General features: G+C 38.9%; 1 protein-coding gene, 1 long non-coding RNA gene and 1 pseudogene across 10 annotated transcripts; all 3 read right to left on the minus strand.

Moving 5' to 3' along the window:
- Positions 1–941: 941 nt before the first annotated feature.
- Positions 942–3,097, minus strand: LOC133740842 (uncharacterized). 9 transcript variants are annotated; one of them, XR_009861468.1, is made up of 8 exons: positions 2,863–3,097; positions 2,676–2,784; positions 2,555–2,588; positions 2,287–2,428; positions 2,158–2,188; positions 1,892–1,951; positions 1,730–1,795; positions 942–1,179 (listed from the first exon to the last, which is right to left on the minus strand). It is a non-coding gene; the product is annotated as an uncharacterized LOC133740842 (long non-coding RNA). The 9 variants fall into 9 exon arrangements; XR_009861469.1 differs by lacking the exon at positions 2,555–2,588 and having other exon boundaries at positions 1,730–1,791; XR_009861465.1 differs by lacking the exon at positions 2,555–2,588 and having other exon boundaries at positions 942–1,301; positions 1,730–1,791.
- A 1,118-nt stretch (positions 3,098–4,215) lies between these two features.
- LOC133740402 (xyloglucan endotransglucosylase/hydrolase protein 2-like) lies at positions 4,216–6,140 on the minus strand. The gene is made up of 4 exons (XM_062168348.1): positions 5,929–6,140; positions 5,251–5,351; positions 4,924–5,120; positions 4,216–4,832 (listed from the first exon to the last, which is right to left on the minus strand). The coding sequence occupies exons 1-4, from the start codon at positions 6,095–6,097 to the stop codon at positions 4,436–4,438; spliced, it is 864 nt and encodes a 287-aa protein (XP_062024332.1). The 5' UTR covers positions 6,098–6,140; the 3' UTR covers positions 4,216–4,435.
- A 7,672-nt stretch (positions 6,141–13,812) lies between these two features.
- Positions 13,813–16,779, minus strand: LOC133737703 (putative xyloglucan endotransglucosylase/hydrolase protein 1; annotated as a pseudogene).
- Positions 16,780–17,611: the final 832 nt, after the last annotated feature.

Below are 17,611 nucleotides of genomic sequence, written 5' to 3' on the forward strand. Positions count from 1 at the left end.
GTAGACTTTGATGCAATGTGTGATCCATATAGGAGTCGGGAGAGATCTCCTGACCTATTTTTTCACCTGAGCTTCCTAACCTTTTCATCATAAATAGCTACGTGTCCAATAACACATCTAAGGAGTCACCTTTTTCTTCTTGATTTCCTTGTGCAAATTAAGTTATCGTTCCGAGTTTATGGTTAAGGTGCACAAGTAGAGGACATGGGTTATGGGACAACAGATTTGAACCCATCCAATGCAATCATACATTTCATACATTAATAGCCTCCTTAGCAGTCTTGGAAATGGATGATTCAAACTCAAGACTCATAAGTTACTTTTGTCGGTGAACTCATAAGTCATGACCTGTTGGTTAATTGACTTAACTGACACGGTGGAAGTTACGGATTAAAATCCCACTAATATCAAATATAGATGAGGTGGGGATTGAAAAAAAAAAAAAAAAACTCAGGGTTACTTGGCCAAAGGCCCAAAGACAAATAATTTTAATAGGGACCTGCTAGGATAGGAGTCTAGGGCTGGATTCGGCCCAAAACCGACCACAATTGGGCCAAACCACTACCGAACCGAAGTGGGTCGGTAAGCCCAAACTGTAACCGAAACCGGGCCGAGCAAGGCCCAAACCGAAGTTTCGGTATGCCGATTATTCGGTTGGCTTGATTCGGTAATGGGCTTCCACCGAACTATTGGGCCATCTAAATTTTTTGGGTTTGAGAAGGCCCATTTCAATTTTCCAGCTCTTTACTTTTAGCAGCCTAATTTTTTCATACTTATTGACTAATCAGTTTTCCAGTTTTTGGGCTTTTACAGCACAGTTTTAGCCTATTTATGGTTTCCATATTTACTGCTGCTGCAGCCCACTACATCATATCATCCACACATTAAATCATTGAGCTACAACTACAAGTTATAGAACCTAAAGGTGTAAAAGTACATCATACGGCACATTGCCACATTGCACAAGTCCACAACAAAGTACAAAGCTGCAACTCATCCAAAAGTCCAAAAAAAAATAAAAAAAAATAACACAACACTTATAAAGAAATTACATGACCAACAATTAACTGAAAAATACGCAGCCCCATTATACATAAAACTGAAGAAAAAAAACACAAGTTAGGTTGGTTTAATGTTCCGATCAGCCATCACCTCATCTTCTCCAGTATGGGGATGCCACTGCACAGTTTCAGTTTGTCAATATTAGACTAAAACAGAATGCAGCAACTTGATGAAGTAGAGGTGTGATTAAGGTTACTGCATATTGAGGGGGTACTCAAGCTACTAGAAGAAAATGCCATCTACACAAACATGCAAAAAAAAAAAAAAAAACAACCAAGTGTCATTACCAAAACATTAGCAGTTCATTACTTATAATCAAATATTAGCATTTATCATTGATCAGCAACACTATCATTTTATTCATTTATCAGCAACACAGCAGCAAAGCAGGTCCAATGCATTAACGTATCCAATTCATTATCATTAAGCAGTTCTAATTCATTACCAAAACATTACCATTAATCATTACCATTCACAATTAATCATTAGCATTCAAGAAACAAAAATCTGCATTCCATTTCATTACACATTCCTAGTACTCATTAATCATTACCATTAATCATTCCAGCATACATCAAACAGTTCATAGTATTCATCATTCACATAGCATTCATCTACCCATAGCATTCATCATTCACATGCAGCTCAAGTATTATTAGTCTATTACCTTTTAAATAAAAGCTCCAATGTATGCTCCTAAACGTAAGCTCCAACCAGCTTTGTCCTTGCCTAGCTAAGAAATTAAGTAATGTTAGAAACCACAATTTCCACATCAAAAGTCTGTTAATGAACAAAAATATAAAAGGGGGTAAAAAAAAAAGTCAATAACCTTTCTGTTAATTGGCGAAGAACAATATCATCGAGTTGTTCCTTCTCTATTCCCGGCCCTCTGTGAAGTTTCTCCACCAAAAAAATAGAAAAAAGCCTCAATCTTTGGGGGTTCTTAATCATTATCAAATACATACAAGTTTGTCTCAAACTATAGTCCTCAACGCCACCACAAATCATATACCAGTTTATTCGAGTTATAGCTAACCTAAAGCTAAACAAGAAACAAAATATGAACTAAATTGAAAGAGAATACGTGATTCTCACCTGCAATAGTACTTTTTAGCTCCAAAAGTACCTTCTCAGATAAAGAAAACCAAATTAAAAATCACGAAGAAGGCCAAAATCATCTTATCATCTTATGGGATTAAGGAATGAGGACCCAACTTAACATACCTAAACATTCAGAGTTTAATCCAGAAAAATGCTCTCCCTCTGCCTTCTATTTCACTCCTTCCTCAGCTTCTGCACCTTGCAGGAGTCGTCGACCTTGTAGAACTGGAGGACGATGAGCTTGACCTTCTTGACCTTGGAGTTTCTTTTGATCAATGGAACGAGAATGTGTTTTTAGGTTAACATACCACCACAAATCATATACCAGTTATAGCTAAACAAGAAACAAAATAAATATGAACTCAGTGGAACGAGAAGAAGTGATTCTCACCTGCAATGGTTGTTTTTAGCTCCAAAAGTACATTCTCAGATAAAGAAAAACAAATTAAAAATCAAAAAGAATGCCAAAATCATCTTCTGGGATTAAGGAATGAGGACCCAACAGAACATACCTAAAGTTACCGGAGTCGATCTCCTTCTGCCTTCTCTTGCAGTCACAAACACCTTGCCAGGTTGCCGGAGTCGTCGAAATCACAGAACTGGAGGACGGTTTCACTTGACCTTCGAGTTTCTTAAGATCAAAATCGAGTAATCGACAATAAAAATTGAACAACAACATAGAATAGGGGTAGAGATTACCTTTCGGTGAAGGAAACAACACTTTTCCAGAATTAGGGTTTCGATGGTTTGGGGATTTTCAAACAACAAAGGTGAATCTGTCGAAATTGTGGAGAAATAAGGATGGGGATTTGGGATACGACCTATTGCAAGAGAGATTTGTCCATGGTTTTGATGATTTTAGGGGCTAGAATCTGGGATCGATGATTTTGGGGAGGGAGGCGGGTTTAGGTCGAGCAAAACGAAGAAATGAAGCAGTGAGAAATGAGGCTGGGGTCGAGTTAAGTGATAGGGTATTAGGGTTTGTTGGTCTCTGTTTTAATTTTGACAATAAGAACCAAGTGAGAAATAAATATAAAATTTGTAGTATAATATAATGAAGGTAGATTGTGCTCTAGTGGTTGGGAGCCGAGTCTGTGTGCAAGAGGATGTGGGTTCGATCCCTGCCTCTTACACAATTTTGTACATATTGTCAATTTTTCGGTATGTATACACTATACTCGGTCGGTACGGTATGCCGACAGTATGCCATACACCATACCGTAGCCGAGCCGAAGGGAGCCATACGGTACGGCTGAGCCGAGCCGAAAGTCGGTAGGCCGAGATTTCGGCCCAAATCGGTTCGGGCCGGTTCGAAAATCGGTTGGTTCGGTTGCTTCGGCCCAAAATGCCAGCCCTAGATAGGACGCCTAGACATGTAAAGATGATGATGATGATGATGATGACGATGATGATGTTTTTTTTTTCTTTTTCGATGGAATGATATTTAATAAAGTTGATAAATCAATCATGAGTGGAATTCGATATCTTTTACAAAGATATATAAGAGCATCAGCAGTGGAGACTCATTTTTTGGACTCAAATTTGGGTCCAAATAAGCTGGAATAGTAATTTGAGTCCATCTGAATAGTGTACAAAATGACTTACTTTTATTGGGTGCTGCAGTGGTGCAGGACTTATTTTTAGGACCCATATTTTGGAATCTATTTCTGGCCGTTAGATTGAATTAAACATTCAATCTTGGCCTTTAATTTTAAACAGAAAGAGACGTTGGGTTAAAAGTGACTGTGGGTCCCAGAATTTTCTGATCCCTCCCTACACGTGCATGCAGCTTTTCTGATCCCATAGGCCACTTGCATGTCATTGCATGCATCAGCCACAACACATGGCGGGTCCCACTAATTTGGGTCCAATTTTGTTTGGGTCCAAGACTGGAGCAGATTTGCTCTCACATTTGGGCCTCAGGTGAATATAGGTCCAATTTTTTCCGACCCATTGCAGCTCAATTCCTACACTTTGGACTCAAATTTTGACTTTGGACCCAAATATAGGTCCCCATTGCTGATGCTCTAAGACTTTGTATTACTAGATTAATTGATACTAAGCATATTTTAGCTTTCATTGGAATTAGGAGCTTGTTTGCAACATACATGCTAGAGATGTAAAGAAAAAAAAAGTTGAGGCTTCTCAAAGAACGGATTATGGATATAATAAGACTACAGTTGTGTGATGTGATGTAAACTAGGTAGCTCCCTTATATTGGTACCCTTTTCCTCCTCTTTTCTTTTCTTGTAAAGCCTCTTTTCATGACAAACTAGCTATCACTGGTGCACTCTCGGGGAAGCGTGTGGAACCTTTGCGTATCAGTACAATAGTCATAGTTCATATATTCTCTTCTCACCCTGTCATATGCTTCTTGTTCCGTTGGGTTTAGTTGCCAATAGACCCTGTGGTTCCACAAATATTTTGTAGCATAACATTCCGAGACATTGGTCTTGGACTTGTCTAGTGAGCAGGCATTCATGTCAAACCCTTGGAAATAAGCTCTAAATGGTGCATGGTTATAGTCGATCTTTGTTTGGCCTCCATCAGTTGCCCAATCTGATCCATCCCATATGCTTGCATCTATTACCATCGGTCGCGTTAGATAGGGAACCTTAATTTTTTTGTTGTTCCTAAAAACCCTGATGGGGATATCGTCGATATAAAAGCTGCACGAGAAAGAATAGATTATGTTCAAGTACAAATAATGTTCTGATATGCATGTACAAATACATACGACTGGAGGGACATAATTCTTACACAACTTGATGATGGTTCCAAAGAATCTTGTAGTCATGAAAATCTGCTGTTGGGTCAAACCAAAGAAGTGTCCTTTGCTCTCTGAAGTTATCACCATTTGTAATCACATTTGTCTGCAATGTGATTGGCTTGCCTTCTCTATTACCCAAGAACTCAAAGTCTAGCTCATCCTGGTTACGATCACCCTCTGATCTTAGCTGTTACCAATAGTAAATTAATAGCATGAATTAAATTCCTCATATAACCATTTTGGGACTCTTAAGATTATTTTAAAGAGAGAGGAAAGAGGCATATTTGATTAATTAAAGAGAATGGAACAATACTCACATAAAAAGCTAGGACAACTCCAGCACAATCCCTCACTGGTACCTTGATCCTCATATGAAACCACCCAGAACCGAACCATTGCTTGGATTGAAACCCAGCCCCTGCATTAATATATTGTTAGGTAATTAATTAAAGAAGAAAATCTCAGGTCAAAAAAATTTTAAGAAACAATCAATGGAATATTGAGAATTAAACTTATTTTTTTGGGCTAATAGCTATAGCCTTTGACCGTCCTTGACCTAGTTAGTGGTAGTAGTACGTACTAGTGCATCGTGCAGGTTACGTATAGATCCCATATTCCCTAATGCTAACCCTGGCATGGCCATAGGGTTTACTTATTAACTTACGAGCTATACTAAAACTCTAAAAGAGATCGATTTAGCCATTTTTTTTCTGAACATGATCTACTTGTTATATTTTAGTACGTAATCAATGTTATTATCTTCATAGCCTGGTAGGCCTAGCTAACACAGTCCCGACCAGCTTCCATGGTTGATTGGTTGATAAGGCACCTATATATGTCATTTACATTAAACAGCAGAAATGATATTGAGCGATCGATCAAAGTGAGAATATACTGTAACATTAAGTTGATGATTTGAATCCTGCATGGAGAGATTATTGCTAGCAATTGAACAAAAATTAGAAAAAGAAAAGAATGAGGAAGATGATGATAACCCGTATATTGATCCAAGTAAATCTGCATCCCTGTCCCTCCATCCTGATACAAGGCATGATCAAAACCCCATATGACATGATAATTTTCATCAAAGCCAACATCACCATTTGCAAGCATCACACCACAAAATAGAAAAAACACAACGAAACCCTCCACTGAAAAAGCCATTGCCAAAATGCAGGTCCTAGCTAGTGTCTAGCAGAGGTGGTGGTGCAAGTTATGGACTTAGAAGTTATTACTTATATATAGAAGATGATTTGAACACTTGATAAGAACTCAAAAGAGCAAAAAGGGCGTGAGCCATCATTTTCTCTACCTTACACATTCTTACCCACACGCTATTGAATTCTCTATTCTCCATGCCATCTCCATAACCAAATTACATCATTATTACCCCCTTTTTCTTCTTTTTAATAAGCAACCACTTGCAAAACTACTTTAGGTTTTGCTCACAATAATTTCCTTGTTAGTCCAGAATTTTCATGGATCACAAAGACAGCCATTTGAATAGAAAGCTGGCAAGATGAAATTTAATTATTCTTCGACAGCATTATTTTTTCTGCACTTTTGTGATATAGCTATACAGTGCACGAAAGAAACTCCAAACAATAACCCCAGCAGCTGTTGTGACAGTCAAGCTTGACGTCCCTCAGAAAGATGGATCAAATTTTGTTCTAGTTTGTTACTAATTAATTTAAGGTACAACCCTCCATGAATACACAGATGTGAGCTTGGGTGTGAGTGTGACCGTGAGATCGAGTGATCTGTTTTGTGAATGATGGCGATTGAAATAACAAACCCTGGCATTACAGCCAAAAATACAACCCTGCCATAACGGTTTCTTATCATTTCAACTTTAATTTGTCCTATGTGATTCAGAGTTCGATTGGAATATTTGTTCTTGCCATCATGCAAATATATAGTTTAATCGTAGCAAAATCTATATACTTGATTATATTCTGTTTCATATTCACGTCAGCTCACTAGATATATTCAATATCTTTTTTTCTAAGATAAAAAATAATTATTTTTTATTTATAAATGTGATGTACGTTTATCATATATTCATTTACATATAATTGAATCTAAATTATAATTATTTTAAATTAAATATATTACATTGACAACAAATTTACCACATTCGTTTTACACTGTTTGCATATAAATGAACCAAGTTACAATATTGACAATAAATTTCTTTACAAACTTATAATAAAGTTGTCAGTAGAGTAAGTACCTGTAACAGAACTAAAATTACATTAAAAAATGACTCGCGTTAGCAATGACATGCATTTTTTTTTTACAAAAAGTGTGTGTGTGTGTGACATACATATATATACCATAGAATTTTTCAAATCATTTGATCTTTTCTTCGAACAATTTTTTCAAGGTCTTATTCACCTAGTGAGTAAGATGAGAACTTAGATTTTTCTATCCGAAATGTGAGGTGTTGGCAATTACTCTTTTTTTTTTTTTTGAGTTGAAGGAGGTCAGACTTTATTGATAATCAAAAATAATTTCAAGGTACAAACTTTCTGAATAAGAAAATAAGAATATAGCAATAGCGCAAGCGCTGTTTTACCACTACGGAGTGCTGCCGTGTAGTGAATGTTGTAGTCGATGGTATGACTACCCATACATATCCAACTCACAAAAAGACAAAAGTCAATATGAGAAAGAACAGAGGGCAATCTTCCATCAAAAGATCGAAGTCGGCCAAGGGTGTAAGAACATGGCCGTGTTGGCATACGATCCCTTTCGAACAAATACTATAATCTTGAGTCCTCAACCCAATACAAATAAACATCAGGATCCCAAAACCAGTGCAATAATTGGAAGGGAACCCAATAGAAAAGTTGTAACAAGATCCTGGGTCGGGTCCAAGACCCACCTGGATCCCATATTCGGATCTGATGTAGACCCTTCCTCCAAACCAAGCACCATGTGTTACCTGGAGTACTCCAAGTAAACCCGGCAATTTGCATCTGATGACGCTGAACTGCGCATGCCAACATCTTTTGAGAAGGCCAGATCGGACTCCAAATCCGACTGACAACGAACTCTGCATAGGGAAGAACCTCAACCCAATCCAGAGCCAGATCTACACCACCAATTGACTTGTGGTACCACCACCGCCAGACTGAATCAACGTCATCCTGCTCTATGCGTCCTTCACCGTTGAAAACCCCACCAGAAACTTGGCATCGAAGAACGTCGGGGACCCAAAACCGATCACCAACACCACAAAGCGAAGCTCTACCAGTGGGATACAACACCCACACCGACACGCAATCTGGCCAGAGGAAGACCCCCTTCCGCACCCACCGATTCGCCCCCGCAGCAGCAGCCCCGCCGGGAAGAGGCAACCCATTGAGAAAGCCGTAGCATCTACCCGGATCCCACTCCTCCCAGTAATAGCCGCCTACCTCCGAACCCGTCCCAAAAGAAAATTGGCCCCCCGACACCGCCCCAGCAACACCCAAACTTCTCTCCAAAGAGGCACTGCCTCCGAAGACAACGAAAGTAAAAATGAAGAGGCCGAAGCCTGAAAATTTCTAAATATACCCAGCAAATATCTTAACACACCCAGCTCTAGAATATTGTGTTTAATTTTCCAAATTTACCCTTAAGTAAAATACACTCAGCCAAAAACCCAGCAATCTTCTAGGCAGCAAGCACCATTCAAACCCAGCAAGCATCATTCAAAGTTTCAAACCCAACAAACATATACTCGATATAAACCTAAATGTCATCTCCATCATCACAATTAAGACTTGAGAGTTGAGACGAAAGAGAGAGAACAATAGTCTTATTTCTAGAGGAGCCCACTGATCAGGAACTTTCATGAATCAATCAAAGTCATCAAACATGCTGACAAAGAAAATGTGTGATCTGTCCAGCTTGTATCCATGAGTCTTCTCCTTGGCAAGTTCGGCTTTTCAAAAAAGTATTGAACTCAATGAAGCAGCATATAGCCCATGGTCTTTTGCGTTTCGGGTTCAAGAGGCATCCAAAATCCATCTTCCTTGATCAGTGGGCACCAGAAGGTTATTGTTAGCTTGCTGTAAATTATGCGAATGACATTTCAAGCTTCTCAAGCTTCTAAATCGGAACCACCGGAAGGTTATATCAACAACGATTATGTTGCCGAACCTGGACTGCAGCTCCGAATTCGCATCGTTGTCGATATCTTCATCGTCACTTGAAATGCTGAAGGTTTCTCCATGAGGGAGACTGATAGAGTTGAGGTCCAATTGCGAGAGATCAATTCCTAGTCTTGTCGACGTCTCTTGGATCTGGTTACTAGGTTTCTAAACCAAAGTAAGGGTAACGTTGGAAAGTACATGACAATATTTTAAGTGCTGGGTGTATTTAGATATTTGTTGGGTACATTTAGAATAATCTAGGATTAAAAAGAAGAATCTGTTTAAGGAAAAGATAAACTGTAGAGAGAATTGGGAGAATAGTTGTAACTTTTATTGATAATAGGAGCATCTATATATAGAGGATACAAGTACATAATCTTTGAGTACAAGGAATCCTATTCTAATTAGATCTAAGAATCTAGAACATTCTCTCCTATTACAACTATAGAAAGTAATCATAGTTTGGTAAGGCACACATAAATCGAATATCCTTCAACACTCCCCCTTGTGTCGTCCAAACGTGATGTCATCGTGACACCATGGCGCTTCAAATGTTGCCTCGTTAAAAACCTTGCTCGAGAAATAAAAACCATGTAGGACGAAAACAACCTCGAGGAGGAGAAAAAGAGTACAACACGCCCTTCACTCTTCGAGATCAAACATGTAGACATCATGCATCCCCCTGATTGCTACAATCATGGGAGTTCGGATAACTTTCTCAATCCGATACTCTTTACATGTTTCTTGAAAGTGGATTTAGGTAACGACTTAGTAAATAAGTCACTACATTATCCTCTAATCAGATTTGAGTCACTTCGATATTTAGAAGTGTATGTTATCGCTGATAATGAAAGAACTTAACCGATATATGCTTGGTGTTGTCGCCTTTGATGAAAACCTTACTTCATTTGTTTGATACAAGCTACATTATCCTTATATATGCATGTAGGTTCATTTGTGGTAGACTTCAAACCACAAATTCCTCAAATATGTCTCATTACAGACCTTTAGCCATATGCATTCACGCACGGCTTCATGTAGAGAAATAATCTCTGCATGATTCGAGGAAGTGACGACAAATGTCTGCTTTGTAGACCTCCAATATATCGCGGTGCTTCCCATGGTAAAGACATAACCTGTTTGGGAGCGACATTTGTGAGGGTCAGAGAGATACCCTGCATCAACAGAACCTATCAAAACATCACCATCATTTTGACGGAGGGGAGGAGAGTGACACCGGCCACTCTTGGTGGTGCCAGTGCCGGCCATCTCGCCGATCACGGTGGTGGGGACGGTGGCATTATGCCTAATAGGGTCTGATCACATTCTTCCGTCATTCATTTTCTCTCTGTAGGGATAAAACAAGCTCATATCTATCGTACTCTTTAAGTATCAAAAGATTGTCTTTACACCATTTTAATGGCATCGCTTTGGCGCAAGGCTACATCTAGCCAATAAGTTCATAACAAATGAGGTGTCCGGTCTTGTATTGTGTTAAGTACAATAATGCGCCTATTGCACTTAAGTAAGGCACTTCTGCCAATTAACACGTATTCGTCATCATCCCTTAGATGAAACGTATCCCTCTTAGGGTCAAGACTACGGACGGCCATGGGAGTGCATCTTGACTTTATCAAAATGCCAAAGCATTCATTGGCATGGTATACAATTTCTAAATCAAGACAAAACCGTGTTCTCCCAAGGTCCTTCATCTCAAACTCGGATTTCAGGTGTTCAGCGGTTTCCCTTAACTCTCAAAGGTTCAAATTATATTCATCAACATAAACCGCGACAATTGCAAATCCGGAACTTATCATGGAAACGCGTGGGCATAGTTCATCATATCCCTTTCCAATCAAGTAGTCACTTTAGTGAGCGTTTCAACCTCATTGCAAACGCGCGCCGTAGTCTAGAGCCACTTGATTTGGGTAAATGAAGTCCATAAAAAACCTTCATTATTCCGTATCTAGATCCCCATAAAGATATGTAGTGACCACATTCGTAAGCTACATGTTAAGTTATTTGGAAACTACCAAACTGACAAGGTAGTGGAGTGTAATGACATCCATTACGAGAGAATATGTCTTCTCGTAGTCGATTCCAGGGCGTTTTGTGAGAAGCCTTGCGCCATAAGGCGAGATTACCATATCTTTTTCTCATCACGCTATCTAACGAAGACCTATTAATGTCAACAGGTTTTATGTTAGGAGGTGTTGGCATCTCAGGCCCGAAATCCTTCCTCTTCGTTAGTGAATCCGATTCAACCTGGATCGCATCTTTCCATTTAGGCCAATTTTCTCTACGTTGGCATTCTTCAACGGAGTAAGGTCCGCTGTCATCGATCTCAATAATCCCACGTCCTCATATACACTAGTGTAGTTTGTAGAGATCTCTATACTCTCAGGAATTGGTTCTAACATTGAGGCGTCCCCCAACGATGTCTCTTGGACATAACCACAATCTAGAATATTCTCATCAGACGGATTTTGAATATCAATGATCAATGGATCAAGTTGTGCCAAACTCGCTCTCTTTCTAGGGCGAGAATCCATCGAACCTATGGGTCTCCTATGCTCTCTAGCGGAACCCATGGCCTATGACGCCATTATGCCACCTTGTGGCATCACCATACCACCATCCATGGTGGTGGTACCATACCCATCTCCTCTGGGTGGCACCATGTCCTCTTGTGGGGACATCCATCCTTGCAGGTATATGTGATCTCGATACTTTTAGGGGATCAAGATAAGACATAGTGGGGACAGACCATGACAATTCCTGTCGTTACTGTTGAACGTTGATGTTCTAATCTCCCCCTAACGACGGGAAGACTGTCTCATCAAAGTGACAATCCGCAAATCTAGCGGTAAAGAGATCACTTGTCAGGTGTTCTACATAGCGGACTTATAGTTGGAGATTTATATCCAACACAAATATGCATTTGTTGCAATGGCCCATTTGATGCGCTGTGGCGGCGCGATTGGCACATAAAATGCACACTCAAATATGCATAAGTACGAGATATTAGACTCGCACCCAGTTACTAGCTGTAACGCAAATAAAGGTTGAGTGGCTATGGGTTGTAGACGAATTAGCATAGCTGCATGCGATATTGCATAACCCCAAGCGGAAATATTGGTGCGCATTACCAATGTCCAGGCTACCATCATAGTCGTTTAATGGTGACTTTTCCGCGAGACCATTGAGGCGTGTACATGGGAATATGATGCCTAATATCAATTCCCAATGATATGCAATAGTCATCGAAGATTTTCTATGTAAACTCTCTAGCACTGTCAAGTCAAATTGACTGAATGGAATGATCCGGGTAGTGAGCCCGTAGCCATATGATCTGGGCCAGGAGTTTATCATAAGCAGCATTACGAGTGGACGATGGCGCGACACGTGACCAGCGTGTCCGCACATCAACCAACACCATAAAACATCTAAGCAGTCCGCAAGTTGGTTGAATTGATCCACAGAATCCCCTTGGATTCTATGTAAGAATGGAATTATTTCTTTAGTGTCCTTTGCATAGGATGGTCTCGATCCTAAAAAACAGGCTTTACAGAACAAAAGATTGGCCTTATAATCAACTAATGAAGGTTTTGGCCACAATGTCACAATTGACTTTGAGAAGTAGAGAGAGGAGCCAAGTCTCCATACATGGCGTCAAAGCCATGATTTTGCCGCGGGGGGATCACGGCGCCGGCGATGGCCGGCCGGTGGTGCACGGCGACAGCGCCCCAAGGCGCGGCGGTGGTGCAATGCTCTCTTTGAATCGGCTTTTGATTCTTACTTCTCTTCGTTCTGAAGAAGGGATGTCCGTGTGAAGTCTTTAGTATTACGGATCATCATATCATGACCTGGGTGTCCCAAACGGTCATGCCAAAGCCTATATGTGTCAGTGTCCCAAATGTCATCTCTTATGATGTCCTTGGACTTAATTACTTGAATAGTGGTTACATATAACCTACTAGAGCGACACATAAGCTTCTCTAATACTCGTTTTCGTCCGTAGTCATTAGAGGTAATGCAAAGTAACTTATGTCCATTCTTACTATGTGTTTCCACATAAAAACACATAAAAACCATTGGCTCTTATATCTTTAGAATAATTCAAATTAAAGAATCGACACTTTATTAATAATAATAGCCAATGATTACATCAAAGTTTCTGGACCAAAATCTAATCCAAAGTAAAAATCAAATTTAGATAAATTGTAATTACTCAATTCTTTTGGTAACTTCAATTAAACATGACCAGGAAAGTAAGAAGAGATGTCGGTGGAGCAAAACTCACTTAAGTACCACTAATCTCAACTAGTTTCCTAGACATCATACTTAATTGGGTGAGTCTAGTGAGAAAGAGTTAAGACAATTGTCATTTATTGATTTAAGGCATAATTGCCATTACATAATTCTTGGAAAATAAAAGACTATACGAAAAATCTGCGGCATTTTATCTTCATCGCCAGATTTAAAGTCTCCTTTAACTCGATGTTATGATCACTGTTGATCATAAAACATGGCTACCATCGAGTTAATTGTCTATCATGACAATTAATAGTCATAAAACATGTATTTGTGAGTCACTTTCTTGTAGATTCTTTGTTGTTCTGGGGTCAGTTCATAGAACTCCTTTGAATTCCACCAGTAGAGTTGAGATTCAGAAGAGCAATTGGCTCCAAATGGACAACCATATATATATCAAATTCTTGGTATTGTGCCTGGAAATTAAGGTGCTTGAGACCACTCAATCTTTTTCCCACTTGATGCCCAAGATTCTCCATTCCATATGCTTCCCTCCACAGACATCTGTTGTGAAGGGTACCTTGCACCGTACCCAAACCTTGTATTGTACTTGAACACTCTAATGGGGATGTTGTCCACAAAAAACCTATAACCCCAATAAATATCTAGTATGAGATCACCCAATAAATATGACATAGATGTATATAACAACATTATTCAAACGATCAATCACAACCCTGATTAATTTGTCATATCTCTTACGGAGATGAGATCCGTCCGTGTGAATAGACCCATATAACAAAGATACAAAGAACTCGATCATGAGCCATATGATTAGGTCACATTTTCGCTTTAGAGATGCAATCACAATATTGTGGTATATATAGCAACTAATTATAATATATATCAAAATATATTAACAAGATAATGGAGATTGGAAAGAATAAAGGTGAAAAACAAGAACTGAAATCCGTACGTAGTTTGTAGCTAGTGATTGAGTCTGCTTACACTACTTGGCGATGGTTCCATAGGATTCCGTACTTATGAAAATTCTTTGTGGGATCAAACCAAAGATGAAGTCTTTGCTCTCTATTCCCATTGTCATTTGCGAAAATATTTGTTTGTAAAGTGTATACAGGTCCATCTGTGCCCAAGAACTCAAAGTCTAGCTCATCATGATTTCCAGGCTTATTATCTGGATGTGAACTTAGCTGTCATCGACCCAAAGTTCAGATTCAATAGTAACTTTGCTTATATTAATTTATGATGAACAAAACGAGGAAAAATGTACAAGTAATTTAATTTCTTACATAAAATGTGGCGACAACTCCTGGAGAATATCTCGCTGCCAACTTCTTCTTTTTTTTATCAAGAAAAAATTTCATTAATAATGAACTGGTTACAACGATTTTGGACAACATCTCATACACCGAAATGACCACTAGACTTCACACTGAAACTATATAATGACTGACTGAAGGAGCCCAAAAGACTCCGACTAAAAGAAAACTTACACAACAACTAGATAGCAAAGACAACATGCGCAGAAGCAATGAAACTTGACACTCAACTTTGTCAACACTAACTCGCTGCGAACTTTATTTTCATTTCAAAGAATCCCGAACTATATATAGCCATGCTTGGAATTAAACCCCGATCCTAGCAACAAATTTCATAAACATTATATAGAAAGCGTATGGATATCGATTAAGAGATAGATTTACCTGAGGCCAAGTCCAAAGAGAGCTGAACTTCTCTTCCTTGGTCTAGCTTCGAGATATGATCATTTCTGTATCGAACGACGTAGGTTTCATCAAAGCTAACATTATCAGCGGCTTCACTTGTATGTTTCATTACAACAAGTACTAGAAAGAAGGTAAAAGAAAGCCGCATCATGTACGATTCAGAAAGGTTGCAAAGCATCCCTAAGGCTCTAAAAAAACAGATTCTCCTAATATATATATGTTCTAATCCGAACTACAAATAAGCATAAACAATTTTATATCACAGTAAAGATAAAACGATATATATTCAAGTAGAAAAATCTCGATATTTGCAATGTGTATATTGAAATGTTGAACTAAACGTCTAAATATATACAGAAAATGATGATTGGGGATAGAAAGTCTTTGCTCGATGGTATTTAACTATTTATGCTAAGCTCGCATATTCCACGTACTTGATCAATATCGAATTAGATTAAACAAGGCAGAAGTTTAATTTAAAGAGAGTTTCTATTGGGATCTCCAAATCTGCTCACTTGACCTCACTCTATTATGAATTATTAAATGACATATATAACCTACTATAAAATGACTATTAGGGACAATAATTATACCAAAAAAATGGTTATATTTATATTCCCTAGATTTTCCAATTCAATAATATTAGATTGCATTCTTTATTATTTTCCCTATCTATTTTCATTTTCCAATTTCACTACATACTCATTAAAGCATTCATATATATATATATATATATATATATATATATATATATATATATATATATATATATTATTTATTAATAAAGCCCCAAAGCAAACAATCAGAGCTAATAAAAACACTACCTTCCCCAGATTTCTTCTTGCAAACCCTTTTTTTACACGCAACGGCGAAAACAAGAGCAGAAAACAAAAGGGGATGAAGTGTGAAGAAAGTGATTGTGAGAAAAATTAGAGGAAAACAGAAAAGAGGTTGTCGAGGTCTCTCGATCGGCTATGTTGGAGCTTAGACTCCACCATTAATGGGTTTATGGGTAGACTCCACCATTGTTAATGGCATGTTTCCTCCACCATTATTGATTGTTTCTGGGTTTGCTAGATTTGAACGGGGACGCGAGAGAGAGAGAGCATGGTTTATCTATCTGGATTTAAATGGGGACGAAAGAGAGAGATAACCGTACTTTTTTTTTTTTAATTTATCTCTTCATTAATTATTAATTTATTAATACTAATTTAAAAAACATACCACTTGGTCGGATTTACCCCTAAAAATACGTCACGTGGCATACGGGATAACGCCGTCATGGACGGCAGGTACATATGTTGGGTCGGGCAAGGTATTTGGGGTATCATTGTGATAGTTTCGGAAACTTGGGTATAGAAATTCGGAGTGGGCCTTAGGTTGGGTACTGTTTGTATTTTTTTTCCCTAAATAGACCGTATCTTGACAGAAGAAATAGACTTCAAATAGGCCTTACAATCCTCCACGATACAGCCCACATTAGAGCGATCCTCCACACCTTCATTTAGTAAAGCCAAAGCACAGTCAGTTTCAACATCAACATTAATCATACCTTGGTGAATAACAAGTAGGAGGCAGTCCTCATAGTTTCAGTTTCCATATATAGAGTAGAACGAACAAAAGAAAAGGGGCGTGCAATAGCATCAAAAAACGTACCATTCTCATCTCTAATAATTACTCCAATTCCTCCCTGCCCTGTGTCCATGTGAAAAGCCCCATCAATATTCAATTTCAGTCTACCGCTTGGAGGTTGTTGCCATCTGGTCAAGGGTCGTTTGCCTTTCTTCTTTTCCTAATGTTGTGAACCTTTTGATGCGTCGGCATTTTAATCGAATTTAACTTCAATCCCAATATGATAATCCCCAAATGTAAAAACTTATCGATACTGTTTGGCTCCAAAACCAGTCTAGGTAGCAAACTGTCTCTTTTGAGTGCGCGAGCGTGCCAACACCGTGTGATGTAGTCGTCGGGGCGTCCCTTGACTTGACTTCTTCTCAAACGCTGTGGACGAGGAGAGCATCAACCTCATCACCAGGTTCTTTTCTCTGCCTTTTGGAAAAGGACTTTCGCCTTACGGATAAGGACTTGTGGTGTGATCTCTCGTGTCACCGAGTCGATACTTAACGTTGTAGGTTAAGCAGAGCAATCACCGGGAAGTAGGAGAAAGCACAGATTTGCTAAAGCGTGACTTTATCTTCGCTGGGTTGAGACGGCGTTACCCTTGCTTCGCTGGTTTCAACTAGGTTGAAGGTAGGTTGCTCCGGAGAGACTTTGATAATCTGTGTGATTAGTTGATTAAAGAGTTGTGTCTTGTTGTCCCTTGAAACCTGGTATTTATAACTAGGGTTTCGACGGTTCCTTGCCATAGAAGGATTATTGATTGAAGGTTCCTAATCGGTATCTGCTACTCGAATCCTATAAGGGCTCGTTTTCCTTACGGACTCCTAAATGGGCGAAGCTATAACCCAAACCCAAGTAGACTTATTTTTGGGCCACATGTATCGGCCCGTTATGGTCAATACTCTTAAGGATATTGC

The sequence above is a fragment of the Rosa rugosa genome, chromosome 3 (genome assembly GCF_958449725.1).
Source record: "Rosa rugosa chromosome 3, drRosRugo1.1, whole genome shotgun sequence".
NCBI classification, from domain to species: domain Eukaryota; kingdom Viridiplantae; phylum Streptophyta; class Magnoliopsida; order Rosales; family Rosaceae; genus Rosa; species Rosa rugosa.

What these genes read in the sequence shown, in the direction of transcription:
- LOC133740402 (XM_062168348.1), bottom strand. Translation starts at nt 6,097, where the DNA reads ATGGCTTTTTCAGTGGAGGGTTTCGTTGTGTTTTTTCTATTTTGTGGT. An exon ending in GAGTTGTCCTAGCTTTTTAT is followed by an intron (nt 5,121 to 5,250) that starts GTGAGTATTGTT and finishes TATTGGTAACAG; the next exon opens with CTAAGATCAGAGGGTGATCG. An exon ending in TGGAACCATCATCAAGTTGT is followed by an intron (nt 4,833 to 4,923) that starts GTAAGAATTATG and finishes TTTCTCGTGCAG; the next exon opens with CTTTTATATCGACGATATCC.